At 41.9% G+C, this 18,523-nt stretch overlaps 1 protein-coding gene across 1 annotated transcript in view; it reads left to right on the top strand.

The window, feature by feature from the left end:
- ARID5B (AT-rich interaction domain 5B) overlaps window positions 1-18,523 on the top strand; it is a 447,066-nt gene that overhangs the window by 185,837 nt on the left and 242,706 nt on the right. The window contains exon 4 of the mRNA XM_075348661.1: window positions 123-353. Within this exon, the coding sequence (XP_075204776.1) occupies window positions 123-353 (231 nt within the window). The remainder of the gene's footprint in view (window positions 1-122; window positions 354-18,523) is intronic.

Raw genomic sequence — 18,523 nt, 5'->3', positions numbered from 1 at the left:
ACAGCACTTTTTATGATTTATTTTAGGCGCGTTGATATTTTTGTATGAACAGTATTGTATGTACTAAATGTAATTGTTCTATGTGACTTTCATTTTAAATGATTTATGCTCTTTCATTACAGGAGAAGATGAAAACGAGGGAAACGTGATGGTGCTGAGTTATCCCCAATATTGTCGATATCGTTCCATTTTGAAACGTATCCAGGCCAAACCTTCCTCGGTTTTGGCGGATCAGTTCGTTCAGGCACTAGGTGGAATTCCCATCATCAACAAGAACACAAAGATCCTTTACTGTCGGGACACTTTTGACCACCCCACCCTTATAGATAATGACAGTATATGTGATGAATTTGGTAAGTTTCCTTACGACAAGTTACTTTTGGTAGTCTGTATTTGTAGATGTTCCATGCGGTGGTATCTGTTAGTGGTCAGCAATAATACTGAAAGCAATAGTAATGTTGAGGCGGAAAAAGTTCTATAAAGTTTTATATAGACTAAAGAACTTTATTCATGTACTTGACTTTCACTTTGTTCAAAATATGTGAATGATTTGTACTTCTTCAGAATCAAATGTAATCATGGTGTTTATTGGCAATGCTTATAGAGGAGGCTTGCATGGCTATCTATAATGGTGGTCTTGTTGTTGGCCATATAATGGTGGTCTTGTTGTGGGCCATATAATGGTGGTCTTGTTGTGGGCCATATAATGGTAGTCCTAATGTGGGCCATTTAACACTGGAAGTCCCAGACATTTCGAGCTCCCCTGAAGTCCCGAAAGAGGGTCAAATGACTGATGATAAACTGAATAGAACTAACTAGAAACTAAATAGCTAAACTCAATGGAAAACAACAACCTCCTGTGGTACGACAGTAATGGCCTTAATTACAAAACAAAAGACGGTGATTATAGGATGTTAGCTAAAATCCTTCAGGTCATTCGACCTGTCTCTGGGTTTCAAAGGTAGAAATGTTAAATGACCCCTCTCTGGGACTTCTAGTGATAATAGTGGTCTTGTTGTGGGCCATATATTAGTGGTCTTGTTGTGGGCCATATAATGATGGTCTTGTTGTGGGCCATAGTTTTAGACCTTACAACTGTATTGGGTTAGAAATTGTTTTATGGGAAAAATTCTGTATAACCATATGCCCTGTGAATAATCTAAAGTAATGGCTCTATGACATGTGGTTTTCATCATGTAAAGTTAGCTTCCAGTAGAAAAATGTAATTCCTGGGGCTCCTTAGGGCATCTATCCGACTCTTTTGCTGTCTTTACAAATTGTAAAAATGTTAAGCCACCATCTTAACTATCGTGCAAGAAAGGCCATTATTTGCTAATTGCTGAGGAGCCCCAATTCTGGCACCCTCCTCCACCCGTTCCCAAATACAAAAGTGTGGGTATACGTCTCTATGTAATCAACTATCTCAGTCCTATAGACTTTGAATAGAGCAGAACTTGACTGTTTTTGTGATTGGTGGGCTCTTCAGTGATCAGCAACTTGTAGACTGTCTTGTGGATAGGTGATATGCAGTGATGGGCAAGCACTAAAATGCTCAAATGCTCGTTCCTCGAATCGAGCTGGTCAGATGCTTGGACGAGATCGACACAAGTAACAAGCATTAGCGTGTCAATAATTGGCCTGTTCGGGTCTCCGCCATAAACAGAGCCTTTCTGGTGGGAGGGAGGGTTTTTTTGGGTCACACTATATCCGAAAATATTGTTGGATTCCCCAGGAGAGCCATCCAGAGACTGCGACTGGCTCTCTCTGAGGTGCCCGCACATATCATACAGTGAAGCAAGCCTTTGCGTTGTGGTTATTGTAATATTCAGCTGAGCACCGTGAGTACCCAGGCACCCTAATGCTTGATTGAGTAATGAGCAGTGCCGAGCACACTCGCCCATCACTAGTGAAAAGTCATAATTGTGGGACAATCCCTTTTCAGACGCTCTGCTATGTAACTCTTGGTTTGCAAAAAAAGATTTGTTTTTCAGGTACCAAATCCCCTAAAATTGTTTTATGGTCAGATTTGTTTTGTTTGTTTTTTTTAATGGTAATAGCTTCTCAACTATGGAGTTCACTGTTTATCGGCTTGTTTTCCAGCAGATTTCTTAGGAACTTGATTCGGACTCTCTACAACAAGTGTTTTGCAGTAGAGAAGGTTGAAAGATGATTGACAAGGTGGCCAACAAATCTCATCCAAAATATATTGATAGGCAGTATAGTAGGGTGGAGTCTTCTAGACCCCCCTATATTTACCATAGGAGTGGAAAACTGTTCAAGTGTGACAATAAAATGGTAGTCACTGGCTTAGGGAGGTTTTCAACTTCCATCTTTATTTTACTAAATATATTGTGGTCTTGATTTTGGGGCATTTGCTAAGATAAGTGTTTACTTTCTTTCTTCAAGCTCATTTATGCCATCTTACGCCTAGTCTATACAAAATACAGATTACGGAGAGGCCAGGTCTGTCCACAAGCCTCCTCCAATTGAAAAACAGCTTACTGCTTTTGGATTGGACAGATCCGGTCACATGTCTGTCTTTTATCGGCCATTTTGAAAACTGTCACATCTGGGAGGCGGACAGCAGTAACAAGCTTCTTAGAATCTATAATACAGTATTTACATATTAGTGCCACAAAATTATGTCCCCAACGCATTTGTTAAAAATGAAGGTAAAGTAGAAAACCTCTTTAATATGTCTCAAACCTATGTTAAAGCCTATGGTGCTGTAAATAGCTTCCTGTGTATATAGGCATGTCATTTTGTTGAGTAATTTTTGGCCCCTGTAGAATTATTTTATTACAAAGGGTATTTTTCTGCTGGAGGATACACAGGACTACGCCTGTACGGGTGTAAGACGTCTTGATCATCTGTAGTTGAGGAAGGATTTAAATATCTTTATCCGCACCTGCCTCCACAAGAACTTTATTAGCTGTGTAAACAATCCATAAGAATTACATTTTCTTTCTTGTTTTCTCGATGTCTCCTACAGTAACAGCGTTACATATAATCCATCTTTTTCCAATAAATGTGAACACAGGCTCAGTGGTAGAATACAATCTGAACATATTGATTCCCCTGAGCATCAGCTAGTACAACATGCCCTCGCATAGCTGCAACACAATTATATCCAGCATGCTAATTCTCAAAATAATTGTTGTCGGAGTCATGTATGAATGCCAGATGATATTATTACTACTATTTATAGACGCTTTGTTTACAGCTATATTACCTGTGATTAAAATATGATGAGATTTTGGGTTTTATAAATCTCCTAGGTATCCTAAATGTGAATTATCACACCGTATTGTATACTACTGCTATTTAGGACAGTCTGTGTAACTCGCTTACTAATTATTATTCTCGGTCGCTTCTTTATAATGCTTAGCTAATTATTTTAATATGATGAAATTCTGTTTTTAAGCAAAATTGTAATTAAATATTTTTGATTGTTGTTGCAATCATCATATTTATTCAGCACTGTGCTGTAAATATATACCAACTTATGTATACGGAGTATTGTGATGGGAAATTCTATTGTTTGTTTTTTGTTTGTGCTTTTGCTTTTTAAATGGGAGACATATATTGAGCCTTACAGCTTTAGTTATTAGGACATGCACATTTTATTTATATGGGGGTCCATTCCCAATTATCGTTGCTGCTGCAGGTACGATGTTGTTCGTCGTTCCTGCGGCAGCACACATCGCTATGTGTGACACCGCAGGAACGAGGAACATCACCGTACCTGCGGCCGCCGGCAATGAGGAAGGTAGGAGGTGGGCGGGATGTTACGTCCCGCTCATCTCCGTCCCTCCGCATCTATTGGGCGGCCGCTTAGTGATGTCGCTGTGACGCCGAATGAACCGCCTCCTTAGAAAGGAGGCGGTTCGCCAGACACAGCGATGTCGCTAGGCAGGTAAGTAGTGTGACGGGTCCGGGCGATGTTGTGCGCCACGGGCAGCGATTTGCCCGTGACGCACAACCGATGGGGGCAGGTATGCACGCTAGCGATATCGATAACGATATCGCAGCGTGTAAAGCGGCCTTTAGCAAAATGTCATCCGGCTGACAATTTTGGGAGTTGGCTGAAATCCAGCAATCTGTGCATTTTTCTGAAAATCAAAGTACCGTATATTAGTAAGTGCAATTGTTTTACAGTAATTTTTATTTTTGAATTTTGTCCCGTTACTCATACATCTTTGCATGTTGTTACTCCATTCCCTGGCACTTACCATAATTGATAGCATTTACTGGTAGAGAAATTTCACTCCACTGGCCGGTACAAAGATATTGCTGTTAATGGCAAAAATATTGTTTATAATGTTGTGCAATTTCTGTCTGAAGCTATGAAATGCAAATATAAATGTCTTCCTTTTTATTTACTGGTATATTAGTTAGAATGACTGTTTCTGCATACTTTAGGCATGAATAATCCCCTTCACAAAATGACTGTTTCAAAAACCACATTTGCTTCTCATTCTGTTTCTCAACACCCACTCACAATAATTGTCTTTTGTAGCTGTTTTTTGTCCTTATGTTTAAGAATATTTCACATCGAAAGCTTGTAGATGGGATCACTCAGAATATAAACACACATTCTAATATATTATTGCTTTACATCTGGTTTACATTACATGACAATAGACTGTTCTATATAATTTCAACAAATTGAAAAAAAAAATGGCAATCGGCACTATTGAGCCTGGGCCAGTACCAAATTTACATTTTAGGAGCCTGTAGACACTCATTGTCTGCTATTTCATCCTGGCCATACTCATGACATACACTAATCTGGCAAACAGCTATGACTTCCCATTCTACTTGTCGGACACAGACAGGAGAAACCCCTGGTCAAGAACGATATATGGGCCCTTTACAGTCCAAGAGCTCATCATAATGCACAGGGGCTGGAAATGGGCCCTCCAATGTCTTGGGCCCCAATTGCACCAATAATGTGTCCGCTTCTGCCCAATTCCCCATATACATACAATTTTGGCTAAGCTTGCATGTGTGTTCTGAAAAAAAAAGCAGAATAAGCCGCTATCAGACTCCTTTGTCGGAGGTTCATTTTTCTTGAGAACAAGATGAATTTTATCTCCCCAATCATTCTTTCTTGACTTTGGGTAGAGGAAAGCCGGGAAGGCCAGAAACACCTAAAAAGGTTGCGTTTGCACAGTCCATAGTCAGTGTACAGACCACAATTTCCAAAAAAAGCCACTGAATTCCTTACCTGAACTCAACAACCTCATTGGCTGTTGAATTCGGACTGGAGATCCACAGCCAATGTGAAAATCACAGTCTGTTACTCTGATGTATGATGCTGGCAAATTTAAGACTCCAGTAGACCACACCTAAAGTCATGTAGGGCTAATAACTTGCAGCTTTCCCCTTGTTTCTCTTTGGATGTCTTCCTATTGCTTCCACAATATTGTAATGACCAATGTATAAGTGCCCAAACTTGAACATAAATCTTTATTTTTTAAAATCTTTATTTTTATATAGCGCTAACATATTCCGCAGCGCTTTACATACATCAGGAAAACTGTCCCCATTGGGGCTCACAATCTAATATCCCTCTCTGTATGTCTTTGGAGTGTGGGAGGAAACCGGAGAACCCGGAGGAAACTCATGCAAACACAGGGAGAACATACAAACTCCTTGCAGATGTTGTCCTTGGGGGGTTTCAAACACAGGACCCCAGTGCTACAAGACTGCAGTGCTAACCACTGAGCCACCATGCCGCCCAACATATCTATAATATAGTGTCTATGTATATATTACCTTTATTGGGCCCACTAAATCTTTGGTAAATGTGGCCAAGGTTGAATCTTGAATGAATGGGACAGATGTAGTGTCAGTCCTAGGGCTCATGAAGACCTCAGTCAGTCTGATCTCAGGCCACAATAGTTGGACTGGCAGCAGATCTCCAACCCAAGAAATATATGAAGCTTTTAAGCTCCGGTCAGGAGAGCCCGTGGCTACTCTGAGCATTGTGGTTCTAGATCCTGTTGATATGCGCGAAGGTCTACCTGGGCCCTAGTGCATTCGGTGACAGAGCTTCTTTCCTTGTCATTGTTATTATAACCTCAGATTAGTAGGTGATAAGGGTTTTATATTATCGCTCTATACATCACCCAACCTCTTGTTTGTACATTTTTTTCTTTCAGAACTAAGGTTTGTTATTAAGAACCTGTGATTCCGGAGTGTATACTTACCTAGTTTCCCAGTCACCCCTATAAAATATCATGGCTCTTTGTTTTAACAAAAAAAAACAGGTTGTATAAGTATCCAGGCAGTCACTTTCATATGTATAAAGTGATGACAGATTAACCTTAGCTGCAAAAGAATGGAACAAACAATGCCTGTATTATTAAAAGACTGATATTTATCCAAAGGATTTGTAAAGAGATCAGAAGAATTTAAGCATTTTGTAAATGCTTTGCAAAGAGCAAAGACAATAATGAGGAAGCCGTTGGAATTTAACTCTGCGAGGTCAGAAACTGTGTAACTTCATACACAAACAAAAATAATACAAAACAACTAAAGAAAAATTCTGTATAATCTTATATAATAGGAAGAGATGAAAAAATATTTTGAAATTTAAATTCTCCAAACTTTGCCAAATTTTTACCAAAATTTTTATTCTTGATTAATCGATTTGCTGGAAATGACAAGTATTACAAAAACTGCAGTTGCCTGGAAAAGATGTGTCTTAAGGGTACTTTACATGCTGCGATATCGGTCCCGATATCGCTAGCAAGCATACCGCCCCCGTCGTACCGCCCCCGTCGGTTATGCATCACGGGCAAATTGCTGCCCGTGGCGCACAATACTGCTAACACCCGTCACACGGACTTACCTTCCCTGGAACGTCGCTCTGGCCGGCGATCCGCCTCCTTTCTAAGGGGGCGGTTCGTGCGGCGTCACAGCGACGTTACACGGCAGCCGTCCAATAGCAGAGATGGGGCGGAGATTAGCGGCCAGAACATGCCGCCCACCTCCTTCTTTCCTCATTGCCGGTGGACGTAGGTAAGGAGATGTTCGTCATTCCTGCAGTGTCACACATAGCGATGTGTGCTGCCGCAGGAACGACGAACAACATCGTACCTGCAGCAGCAACGATATTTGGAAAAGTAACGACGTGTCAACGATTTTTCACGTTTTTGCGCTCGTTGATCGTCGCTCCTTGGTGTCAGACGCTGCAATGTCGCTAACGGCGCCGGATGTGCGTCACTAACGACGTGACCCCGACGATATATCGTTAGCGATGTCGCAGCGTATAAAGCACCCTTTACATTTCTGTGACCATATTGAAAACCTTTTAGGCTCTTTGCCACAAACACAAGCTTAGTGATGTCACGGTGACCTCATCATATATGTAAATGGATGGTAACTGTTCTTTACTGCCGTGATGTCACACAGCATCGGTACATGTTTTTCAGTGTTTTATGGCTTCTCTATATGACTTAGTTGTGAGCTCTGAAGTCCTCTCACTATTCAGATTCACAAATTAGCTGCTACATTTCCTGCTTCTGTTTTTATACAGGCTACGATAGTCCCTCTATCTGAGTAATACCAAGTTACAACAGCATCAAGGCATTACAGGGAAGTCAGCCAGGACACACGAAAGGTCATGTCATCCTTCCCTGGTTGATGCAATCTTCTGTAATGTGTAAAATAGTACCAACCATTTCAAAACATTAAGGTCGGTACTTTTCTGCATCAAATCTGCACCTTTTGGCAGAAAAACGCACCAAAAAAACGCACGTGGTTTTGGTTTGGTGCATTTTTTTCCATGCAATTTTTTGTCAAGTCAGCAGCTCTAAGAGCTAAAAAAAATTGCAGGAAAAAAACCCCAACAATTTACATACTGCAGACTTTTCTGCACCAAAATCTGCACCAAATCTCTAAAGAAAAAGTAATGTGCGTGCAGTTCAGAAATCTCATAGAGTTTGCTGGCTTCAGGACAGTCATGCAGATTTTGGTGCACATTTTGCAAAAAAAAAAAACATGAAAAAATGTATTGTGTGCACAGGCCCTTAGGCAAATTGAATTTTAAATTCTTCCATATGATTAGTTCAGACAGTTCGTAAAAATTCCAAAACAAATTTGATTAGCATTGAATCAATCTGCTTATCTCTGATAATAATTTAAATTGCCATCTAAAGCCTGAAAAAATCCATATATTAATAAAAAATTGATGTTTGGAAATGATGTTGTACGCAAAATATTTGTAATTCAGACACTAAAGGCTGCTTTACACCAGACAATCTATCGTGCGATAGATCGTCGGGGTCACGGTTTTTGTGACGCACATCCGGCATCGCTGGCGATGCCGGCCTGTGTGACACCTCCTAGCGACGCAGTATCGCTCACAAATCGTGAGTCGGGTACTGCTCGCTAGGTTCCATAATATCGTTTGATTTAGTTGACCATCGTTTCCGTGGTAGCACACGCCGCTCCGTGTGACACCACGGGAACGATGAGCAGCTCACCTGCCTCCCGCGGCCGCCGCCGGCTCTATGTGGAAGGAAGGAGGTGGGCGGGATGTTTACGTCCCGCTCATCTCCGCCCCTCCGCTTCTATTGGCCGGCGGCCGTGTGACGTCGCTGTGACGCCGAACGTCCCTCCCACTCCAGGAAGTGGACGTTCGCCGCCCACAGCAAGGTCGCACGAGAGGTAAGTATGTGTGACGGGGGTTACTAACTTTGTGCGACACGGGCAGCGATTTGCCCGTGACGCAAAAAGGCCGGGGGCGGGTACGATCGATTGTGAAATCGCACAATCGGTCGTACCGTGTAAAGCAGCCTTTAGATTTCCAAAGAACCCTAGAAAAGGAACTGCATTTAAAACAAACTTTGCATAAATCAATAGAAGAGGTGATTATTAGAAAATTTAAAAAAAATCCTCAAAATTCTGACGTAATCCAATGGTGTAATATCCTATGAGTTCTATGGAGTTCCGGTCAGCGGCAGGCACGGAATTTCTCGCCACTGTGAGAAATTCCATACCTGTCACTGACCAAAGGTGACCTATGGAACCTCGTTCTGAGAACGAGGCTCTATAAGATTTGATGGATGTTATGAGACATTACACCATTAGATTACGTCAGAACTTTGAGTATTTTCTTAAATTATTAAATTGGTGAATGAGGGAGTGTACGGGAGTCTTTATTCAAGTAAATATTTTTTTGTGTGTGTTTTTTAATTGTACACTTACTGAGTTATTAATGGGGGTGTCTGATTTTTGGCTATCCATTACTAAGCCCTGGGTTTGATGCCAGCTGTCAATTCACAGCTGACGTCAACCCCAAATGCTTTACCTTGGCTGGTTATCAAAAAATCATTTATTTTAATTTATTTATTTTGTTCCAGACAGCGTCCATCTATCTTCCCCATGCTGAAAGCTTGTTGATAGGTTACACTACAATGTTTCCAAAAGGTTTATTCAGCATTCAAACAGCATCCAAAAGCGAAGACAAAGTTTGAGTTTGAGTCCCGGACACTAAAGCGGGCTTTACATGCTGCAACATCGCTAGCAATTGCTAGCAATGTCGAGTGCGATAACACCCACCCCCGTCGTACGGCTGATATGTGGTGATCGCTGCCATAGCGAACATTATCGCTACGGCAGCATCACACACACTTACCTGCCCTGCGACGTCGCTCTGGCCGGCGAACCGCCTCCTTTCTAAGGGGGCGGGTCGTGCAGCGTCACAGCGACGTCACACGGCAGGCATCCAATAGAAGCGGAGGGGCGGAGATGTAAACATCCCGCCCACCTCCTTCATTACGCATTGCCAGTGGAGGCAGGTAAGGAGATGTTCGTCGCTCCTGCGGTGTCACACACAGCGATGTGTGCTGCCGCAGGAACGACGAACAACATCGCTAAAAAGCAAAAAAACAATTTTTTATTTCAGGTCGACCTCTCCGCGGCAAATGATTTTGCCCTCTTTTGCGATCGTTTCAGATCGCTCTTAAGTTTTACACACTGCGATCTCATTAATGACGCCGGATGTGCGTCACAAACACCGTGACCCTGACGATAATTCATTAACGATATCGTAGCGTGTAAATCCCGCTTAAGTGTCCATTACAAATCCCAAACCTTTCCGTTCGGATTCGCTCATCCCCAGTTATTCCCTGATGCTTGTTCAACCAGTGACTTAATTTACTAAATAGAGTGTTTTTATTTGTTACACCAGCAATAACCGCTATAATATTACACCCTATGGGAATCATGGGAATATTCATAGGTGACCGGAATTGCACTTTAACCGTAAAACAGGGAAAGGTTCAATTATCAAATAATCTATGTGACAGATATGTGTATAACCCTTTTGAGATTGCCCTACTTGAGTAGATATTCTGTAAGATGACTCTCAGTGATGGCTTATACGCTGACCTTGTGATTGTCCTCTCTCCATGCGCCTCAGGCATTGCAACTAGACGTAGTTCTCTGCAGTTTTGTGAAATGTAATATACTGTACTTCTGCCTTTGTTCACTTTGTAGACCATCAATTTCTGGGAAACGATTGTTAATATGAAATTGTGAAATAATATTACACAGTGGCGCAACTGTCAAGCCTTAGATCAGGCTTTTGTATTGTCCAACTCGGCTCAGTTCTGCAGTGGTTTAGTTTTTCATTGTTGAACATTTGGAGCTGTTAAAAGCCTTGTGCTTACCCTGCGTGTATGTATATGGCCAGATCACTTATGCCGATGAAAGTCCTTATCTAGGTAATGTAAGTTAGTGTGTTTGTTCAAATGTTCCAGACAAATACATCACTGGCTGGGAAAGCAGAGGTATCATTTGTTAAAGCGCTTGATATTTTGCACTGAATCATTTGCTTTGTAGAACTAAATGTTCCTTTTCTGCTGGAATTGTTTTGCTTTATATTTATAAACATTATATTTAATCATTTAGGAGGTAGGTGTGAGATGCAGAATAGATGAAATAATTAATAGAAATGTTTAAAACATGAATGATGTTAAAGAAATCTTCCTCATTGGAACCGAAACGTGCCGGCACATTTATTATGGATAGTCGCCCTACTTGTCGCCCTCTGTTTTACCTCCTCCCATCCTCCGGCATCTAATATGACCGCTGCAGAGGTAAGTCTGAACCACACCTTCACAGCACAGGAAAAAATGATCGCTGTGCTTCAGACTTACTGCTGCGCTCCTCATACCATTGCAACTTGCATCCAGAAGGAGCGAAGCAAAAGAGATATCGGGAGGAAAATAGAGGGCACCTTGACAAATACATAGTCACTTTTTAATGCCAGGGTGACGGAACACTTTAAAGGGAACCTATCACCAGATTTGTCGACTATGACCTGCGACCAGCACCAGTGGATTCTTATATAGAGCATTCCAGAATACTGTATATAAGAGCCCGGGCCGCGCTGTAGAATGTAAAAATCACTTTTAGAATACTCGCCTACAGGGCTGGTTCGGTCCGATGGGCGTTGCTGCTCCCCGGTCTGGCACCTTCTCTCTCCGGTCCGGCACCCCCTCTCTGCTGCGATTGCTGTCCTTGCGCAAGCGGGCTTTGATCTGCTCTGCTCAGGGTAGATCAAAGTACTGTAATGCGCAGATGCAAAGAAAGGTGAAATGCCACCCACGCATGCGCACTACAATACCTTGATCTGCTCTGAGCAGGGCAGATTAATGCGCGCCTGTGCAGTATCACAATGTTGGCTTGTGTGGATGACATAGGACACGTCATCCATACTGAGCTAAGAAGAAGGAGGACAGCAGTTGCACCAGATCAGAGAGAGGAGACGCCGGAAGAGAGAGCAGCAACACCCATCGGACTAGACCGCTCCCATAGGTGAGTATTATAAAAGTGATTTTAACGTTCTACAGCGCAGCCTGGGCTCTTATATACAGTATTCTGGTGACTGAAGGTTGCAATGCACATAAGATTGTTGGTAGCTGAAACTTTTCAATTTGCTGACCAGCTAATGTGTATGGGGATATTTTAATCTCCACTCCCCTCCTCCACAAAAAGATACCTTTGAGGACAAGAACAATCAGGCAGGATGAAGTTCAACATGCATGATCCTTTCATTCTCCCCAGAGATAAGTCACTGCCAGAAATTGTTTAGAAGCCACTTTCTCCACTTTTCCTACACTCAACTGAACCAAGCATCCATGTGTATATACAATCATTGTCACTACAAAATGGATATAAGGAAATTATTGTACAGGCAGTCCAGAAAAATTAAAACGTTTCCACCTTTATATTTGGGTATTCATCACGCACAATAGATTTTTGTACAGGTTATCCCTTTAAGATGGTGATACTGTGAAAAGTCACTGTGAGATTAATAGAAGAATCAGACTGCTGTGATGCATAAATATGATGGTGCCGTATTGTAAAGTGTCTTACATATCCTGTTCAAGAATCTATTGTGTCTGATGAAGACCCAAACATAGGGGTCGAAACGTTATCATTTTTTTGGACTGTACAATAAATTCCTTACATCCATTTTGGAGTGCCAAGTGCTTCTTTTATTTATTGATGGGTTTGAACCCTACTTGAGCACCCATTTTTCATGTGTGCCATGAACCTCACTCTTCTACATGCAATCATTGTCATGTTGGCCATGATAGCGATTGCCACTTTCTATACCAAAGTAAACCGAGCAACAGTCCTATTATTTTGGGGAATTGTGATCATACTGATATCATATTCAAGAATATAATTTCAGATTAGCATTTTGGAAGTCACAAAGCAAAGCTGTAATTTGTGGTACTACACTCCCCGCTGAATATTGTTGCTAGAAGTGTAGAATTGTTGTTGCTGGCGCTCTTGTTTTATGTTTTCTGTGTCGCTTTCAGGTGCACATCAGCCGTCAGTTTTCCACTGTAAAGAGTTTTTGACAACATAATACATATCTGCTGACCATCATTTGAGGCTTCTTATCATTAGGTATCAAAAGCGGCAAAAGACAAACCGCACGCAAGAGATGGTAGTTTTTATGTTGAAATTGTGTCTCTTCATCAAACTCGATCATGGAAAGGAAATTTCACTTCCCCACAGCAAAACGGTTTTCCTCTCTGCGTAGAAACACTTCCTTCTGCAACATTTAGTTTTTGTTGTACTTTTTAGGATGATAATAAGTCATAATATCGATTCTAATCAAGGCTTTTGGTTACATTATGCTTTTTTTCTGTGTTGTTTTAGCATTTGTCGTTACTATTGTTCACATATTTCCACCAAATATCACATTCGGTCTGTTTATAGAAATACATGAGCTTGAGGCTTCCACTTTATTGGTTTTAATAGAATCTCGCATAGAATTTTCCAAATCTAATTATGCGGACCATGGCAACATTTCTGTAAGCACAGTGTACAGGATAATAACACCGTTTATGGGGGTCCCAATTCTCTATATGTGGTCTACATTACATCACACAACTCTGATGAACTTTTCTGGGAATACTTTATTTTATTAGAGATTTGGATAAAAATATTATTATGGAATTGCCAATCATGCAGGCACGTAGTCTAATCTGTAATGTGTCTGAATTATGACATTCACACGCTTATTATTTCAAAAGACAACATTAAATAGTCGTCATTTCAGCAAACTTTGGATTTATCAATGTACTGTTGAGAAACCTATAAAACTTTGTAATATATATATATATACCGTAAATAGATAGAGAGAGAGAGCGTATGAGCCATTTCTTGTCCCCACTGTAGTGTAAAGCGGGCTTTACACACAGCGACATCGCTAGCGATGTCGCTGGTGAAAGCACCCACCCCCGTCGGTTGTGCGTCACGGGCAAATCACTGCTTGTGGCGCACAACATCGCTTACACCCATCACACATACTTACCTGCCTAGCGACGTCACTGTAGCCGGCGAACCACCTCCTTTCTAAGGGGGAGGTTTGTTCGGCGTCACAGTGGCGTCACTAAGTGGCCGCCCAATAGAAGCGGACGGGCAGAGATGAGCGGGCCGAACATCCTGCCCACCTCCTTCCTTCCTCATTGCGGGCGGCCGCAGGTACGGTGATGTTCCTCGTTCCTGCGGTGTCACACATAGCGATGTGTGCTTCCGCAGGAACGACGAAAAACATCGTACCTGCTGCAGCAACGCTAATCAAGATTACAACGACTGGACAACGATCAACAATAAGGTGAGTATTTTTGAACGTTAGCGGGTCGCTCGTACGTGTCACACGCAACGACGTTGCTAACGAGGCCAATTGTGCGTCACGAATTCCGTGACCCAAACAACATCTCGTTAGCGATGTCGTTGCGTGTAAAGCCCGCTTTTTTCACTCTGAAAAATATATAAAAGCTGTTTTGGTCGATTACAGCAAACTGCCAGCACAAAGAGGTGTTTGATTACAGCTGACTACTGAGGTCAATGGGAGGGTCAGAGGGAGAGAGCAAGTGATGGACTGTCCAGTAGAGATGAGCAGACCTGAACTTTAAAGTTCGGTGTTTGTACCGAACACAGACATTACAAAATATCAGTGTTGGAAATTGGAGCTTTATTTATGCAAACCACTCTATTGAGCATCTCAGTGCTCGTGGACGCTCGGTGCTCAACCCACTGTGGGCCTCTTGCTGTGTTTGATCGGCTCACACTGGGGGTAACAACAGAGTTATTGGATGTAGTGTGCAAAAAAAGAAAGAAAAAATTCCGCCCTTCCTTCCCCGGAAGTGTTCTGTTTATGGCTGGCTGGAGAGCCGAACTGACCAATCAGTGACTTCCAATGAGGTTCGGGTCCAGAACAAAAGGTAATCTAAAGTCTGGATGAACCCACCGAACCCGAACTTCTACAGGTCCCCTCATCTCTACTGTGCGTCTTTTTAGTGATCCAGCTCCCTTGACTCCGCTCACCAAAAAGAGCAGAATCTTTTGGCTCCTTAATGGATCCCTATTAAATACATATTCACCCCATGTGAACACATATTTAAGGTGATGTTAATGCTGCCGAATCCCTTCACGACCATGACAAAAACCCAGCAGCCCTCTTATCAATTTAATTGGCCTGTTGCAAGTGGGCGGGATTTCTTCCACCAAATTTTACGCAGAGTGAAAGCCATTAAGAGATTTTAGGAACTCTCACTTGGGTGCCGGCTCCCATCTTGCACAGCAGGGCGCTGTCTCTTTGTCTCAGATAGGACGCGACTGACCCATCACTAGAGGGAGCTAAGAAAGAGAGACATGGATACAAACAGACCATGTTGCTGCAGCTTCCTAGTAAGTGTTTATCACACTGCTGCAATGGATTCACAGTTACACTGCTCAGTACTATTATTTGCATGTCCCCCATAGCTTTGTTTCTTCTTAACATGTGCTATGTAGAGGCAGACTAGAAAAAAACCTCTCTTGTTTGTGAGTGCAGTGTATGGGAGACATCATAGCCGCTAGTCTACACCTGTTAGGGTGAACTCTTAATCAGAGATTACTAGTTGCCTATTGCCTGGCCTAATTGGTGTGGATCACGTGCATGCGTAGAAATCACACCATACACAGTCGGATGTGAAATCTCTTCTTAACTACAGTAAAGATGGCAAAGAACAGAGCAGGGAAGAGCATGTGGTCTCTGATATAGATTAGGGGCGTCCACAAGTTCGGATATCCTATTTAGTGGGGCAGTTCATGGGCTAGACAATGGAGAGATCCGTGTTGCTGTTGATGGACGGGTCTGACTTCAGTGGAGGAATCCTTGGTGTCATCTAATCTGTGGGTTGGTCCTCTAGCTTGGCCAGTGGGTCTTTTTCTTATATGGTGGTCTTCTTACATTTGGACATTCCTTGTATTCCAGGCAAGGTGTGCAAAACAGTAAATGGCAGCCATCCTTAAGTCTGTGTCATGTGTATGTTCTGAAACCTAAATTATGTAAGGCAAATCGACATATTTCCCACAATCCCTTGTTAAGAGGTTAATTAAGTATTTCATCTTATGGCTCTCTTCAACACACCCAGGAGTGCAGAGACAATTAAAAAGTGACATGCAAAAGCAAAAACTGGTGAAAAATGCAACATACAAGACATATTATATCGGGAAATAGTGTTCACACACCCGACAAGTCACCTGAAATGACAGATATGCATTAATTCACTGGGAGTCAGATGGCAAAACTTTGCAGTCCTCATTCCAACCCGCAGTGGGTTCTGGACTCATAAGTAGAGTTGAGCGGACTGGCAATAATCCGGGTCCGGCGGATTAGCGGCGGGTTGAGAAAGAAGTCCGGATGCGATCCGGAATCCGGCCCCATATATGTCAATGGGGAGCGGAATCCGGGGAGAGAGAGAGAGATAGAGATCAATCGTGCACCCGGAATTCCGCGTCCAGGTCGGACTCGGATCTGCCGCTCAAACCGCGTGGATCCGGATTTTGCCGATACGGATCCGCTCAACACTACTCATAAGACGTTTGGTATGGGCTTTCATGGTGTCTGAATTTCCAATGTTGCTTTATATTTTGAACCTAAAATATTTGACTACTGAATAAATAATCTACTGCTCCAAGCCAGTCTGTTACCGCTCCATAGTAAGGTGCATGTAGTCGCACTGGTGAAGGCCGGTATGTGGCACGTGTTTTTCAAGCACTCATTTATCAATCATTTTAATTTACTAATGACTCATGTCATTGAATATTTAAGAATGTATTAATTTGGAAGAAAGTATGTTACATGGCCAAGTAGCACAGATTATGTCCCGCATATATATGTCGGTAAAATTTCTTCAGGCTTTGAACTGCTAATGATATCTGTCAAACTATTTTTTTTTTTTCAACACATTCCAAGCTGAATCCAATAGAAAACAATATGGGTTACGACCCTTTGTAAAATAGATTGTCTCTTTTTTTTTCCTTTTATTGTTTTTCGCTGGGATTTCCATATTTATGGACTGGAATTTTTGACCATGTGAAAGACGTTGCCAAAATGCCAGAGTTATGATTATAGATGAAAATTGACATTAGTTTATATTATTGGTCTTGTTCCCTACAACGACATGGCAGCTTTTTAAATACCAATGCTTGGATGATGATCATTAAAACCCTAAAATTTGGACTGGACGCCTCCCGTGTGTACTCGTATTGCAGACTGAGTAAAACTCACTATTGAAAACCACATTCATTCTTCGATGAACTTACATGGAGCGGTCAGATTAAATACTGTACCAGACAACGATCGAGCATTTGGCCGGCAGCTGTTCCAGTAAGGCCAGCCTAATGTCTAAGTGATCAGATCGAGATGTTCCTGAATAATTCATTTATTCTTTACACTTTATATTGATGTCATTGTCTACGGTTTGTGATTTTGATTCATTCCAGATTTTGAGTTGTGTAAGCAAAGCAACTTTTTTTTTCATTTGGTGGTTCTGCTAAACATATAAAATTGTATTATGCGAGTAAACTGTTCTTTTGATAGTCAGCATAATTTTTTTTTAAAGGGGAATTCCTTACATTTTGAAGAACAGATTTTGACATGGCTCTTTTAGGTTGAGGGCAGTGCGGTGGCTCTGCGTTTAGCACTATTGCTTTTCAATGCTGGAATCCTGGGTTCAGATCCCACCAAGGATATTGACTTTACGCTCTTCTTTTGTTTTCATGGGTCTCCTCCAGTTTCCTTCCACACTCCAAAGACATAGTGATAAGCAAACTGGAGGTTCAGTGTTCGTACCAAACACAGACTTAAAAAAACAAACAGATTTTGGGTTCGGATTTCTGGTGCTTTACGTATGTAAACCACTTGGGTGAGCATCGCTGTGTTCGGGGACGCTCAGTGCTCAGCTCGATGCAAGCTGCTTGCAGTGTTTGAAAGCCTCACACAGGGGGTAACAGCATGATCGGATGTAGTGTGTACCCAAAAATAAATAAGTATGAAAAACCTTGCCCACCCGCCCCGAAATGGGATCTGGTTAAGGCTGGCTGCATGTAGGCGGAGACCTGAACTGCCTAACTAGTGACTTCCATTGGGGTTCAGGTCAAGTCGGGGTCCCAAACTGAACTTTATCTAAAGTCTGGCTGCACCCGCCGAACTTCTATGGGTCCGCTCATCTCTAATGATGATGTATGTAAAGCGCTAAGGAATTAATGGTGCCAAATGACCAAGTGGCTTGAAATTATGCCATTTGCCAAGATTCAAGGTTCCCTACCGCTGTGTAAAAATATAGAGCTTCCAATGGAATGTTCTCTTATCGTAGGATGCTAAATTGCCTGGTAATCTGGGCTCCAACCTATGTATGACTGGAGGTTTGGCACAATAAATCCAAGCCTAACTGCTAAATACGGTAATTCACGTTAATCATATATACACTGCTACCAGACAGGACAATCTTTCTGATTGATGATGACCCTAAAAAAAATTAACAGAAAAGAAAAAAAGTAGTTGGTACATTTGGTTATGTAAATAATGTTGGTCTCTAATTAACACGTATGACTTTTGTACCTTCAACTATGATGTATGCATTGACTATGGAATGACTCTAGAGGTAAATAGTTTTTTTCTTAAATGTAATTACTTAAGCCAAATTGAGTCTGA

This window comes from Anomaloglossus baeobatrachus, chromosome 5, assembly GCF_048569485.1.
Source record: "Anomaloglossus baeobatrachus isolate aAnoBae1 chromosome 5, aAnoBae1.hap1, whole genome shotgun sequence".
In the NCBI taxonomy this organism is placed as follows: Eukaryota; Metazoa; Chordata; class Amphibia; order Anura; family Aromobatidae; genus Anomaloglossus; species Anomaloglossus baeobatrachus.
The sequence above is the reverse complement of the archived record's forward strand: the minus strand, read 5'-3'. Positions and strand labels throughout refer to the sequence as shown.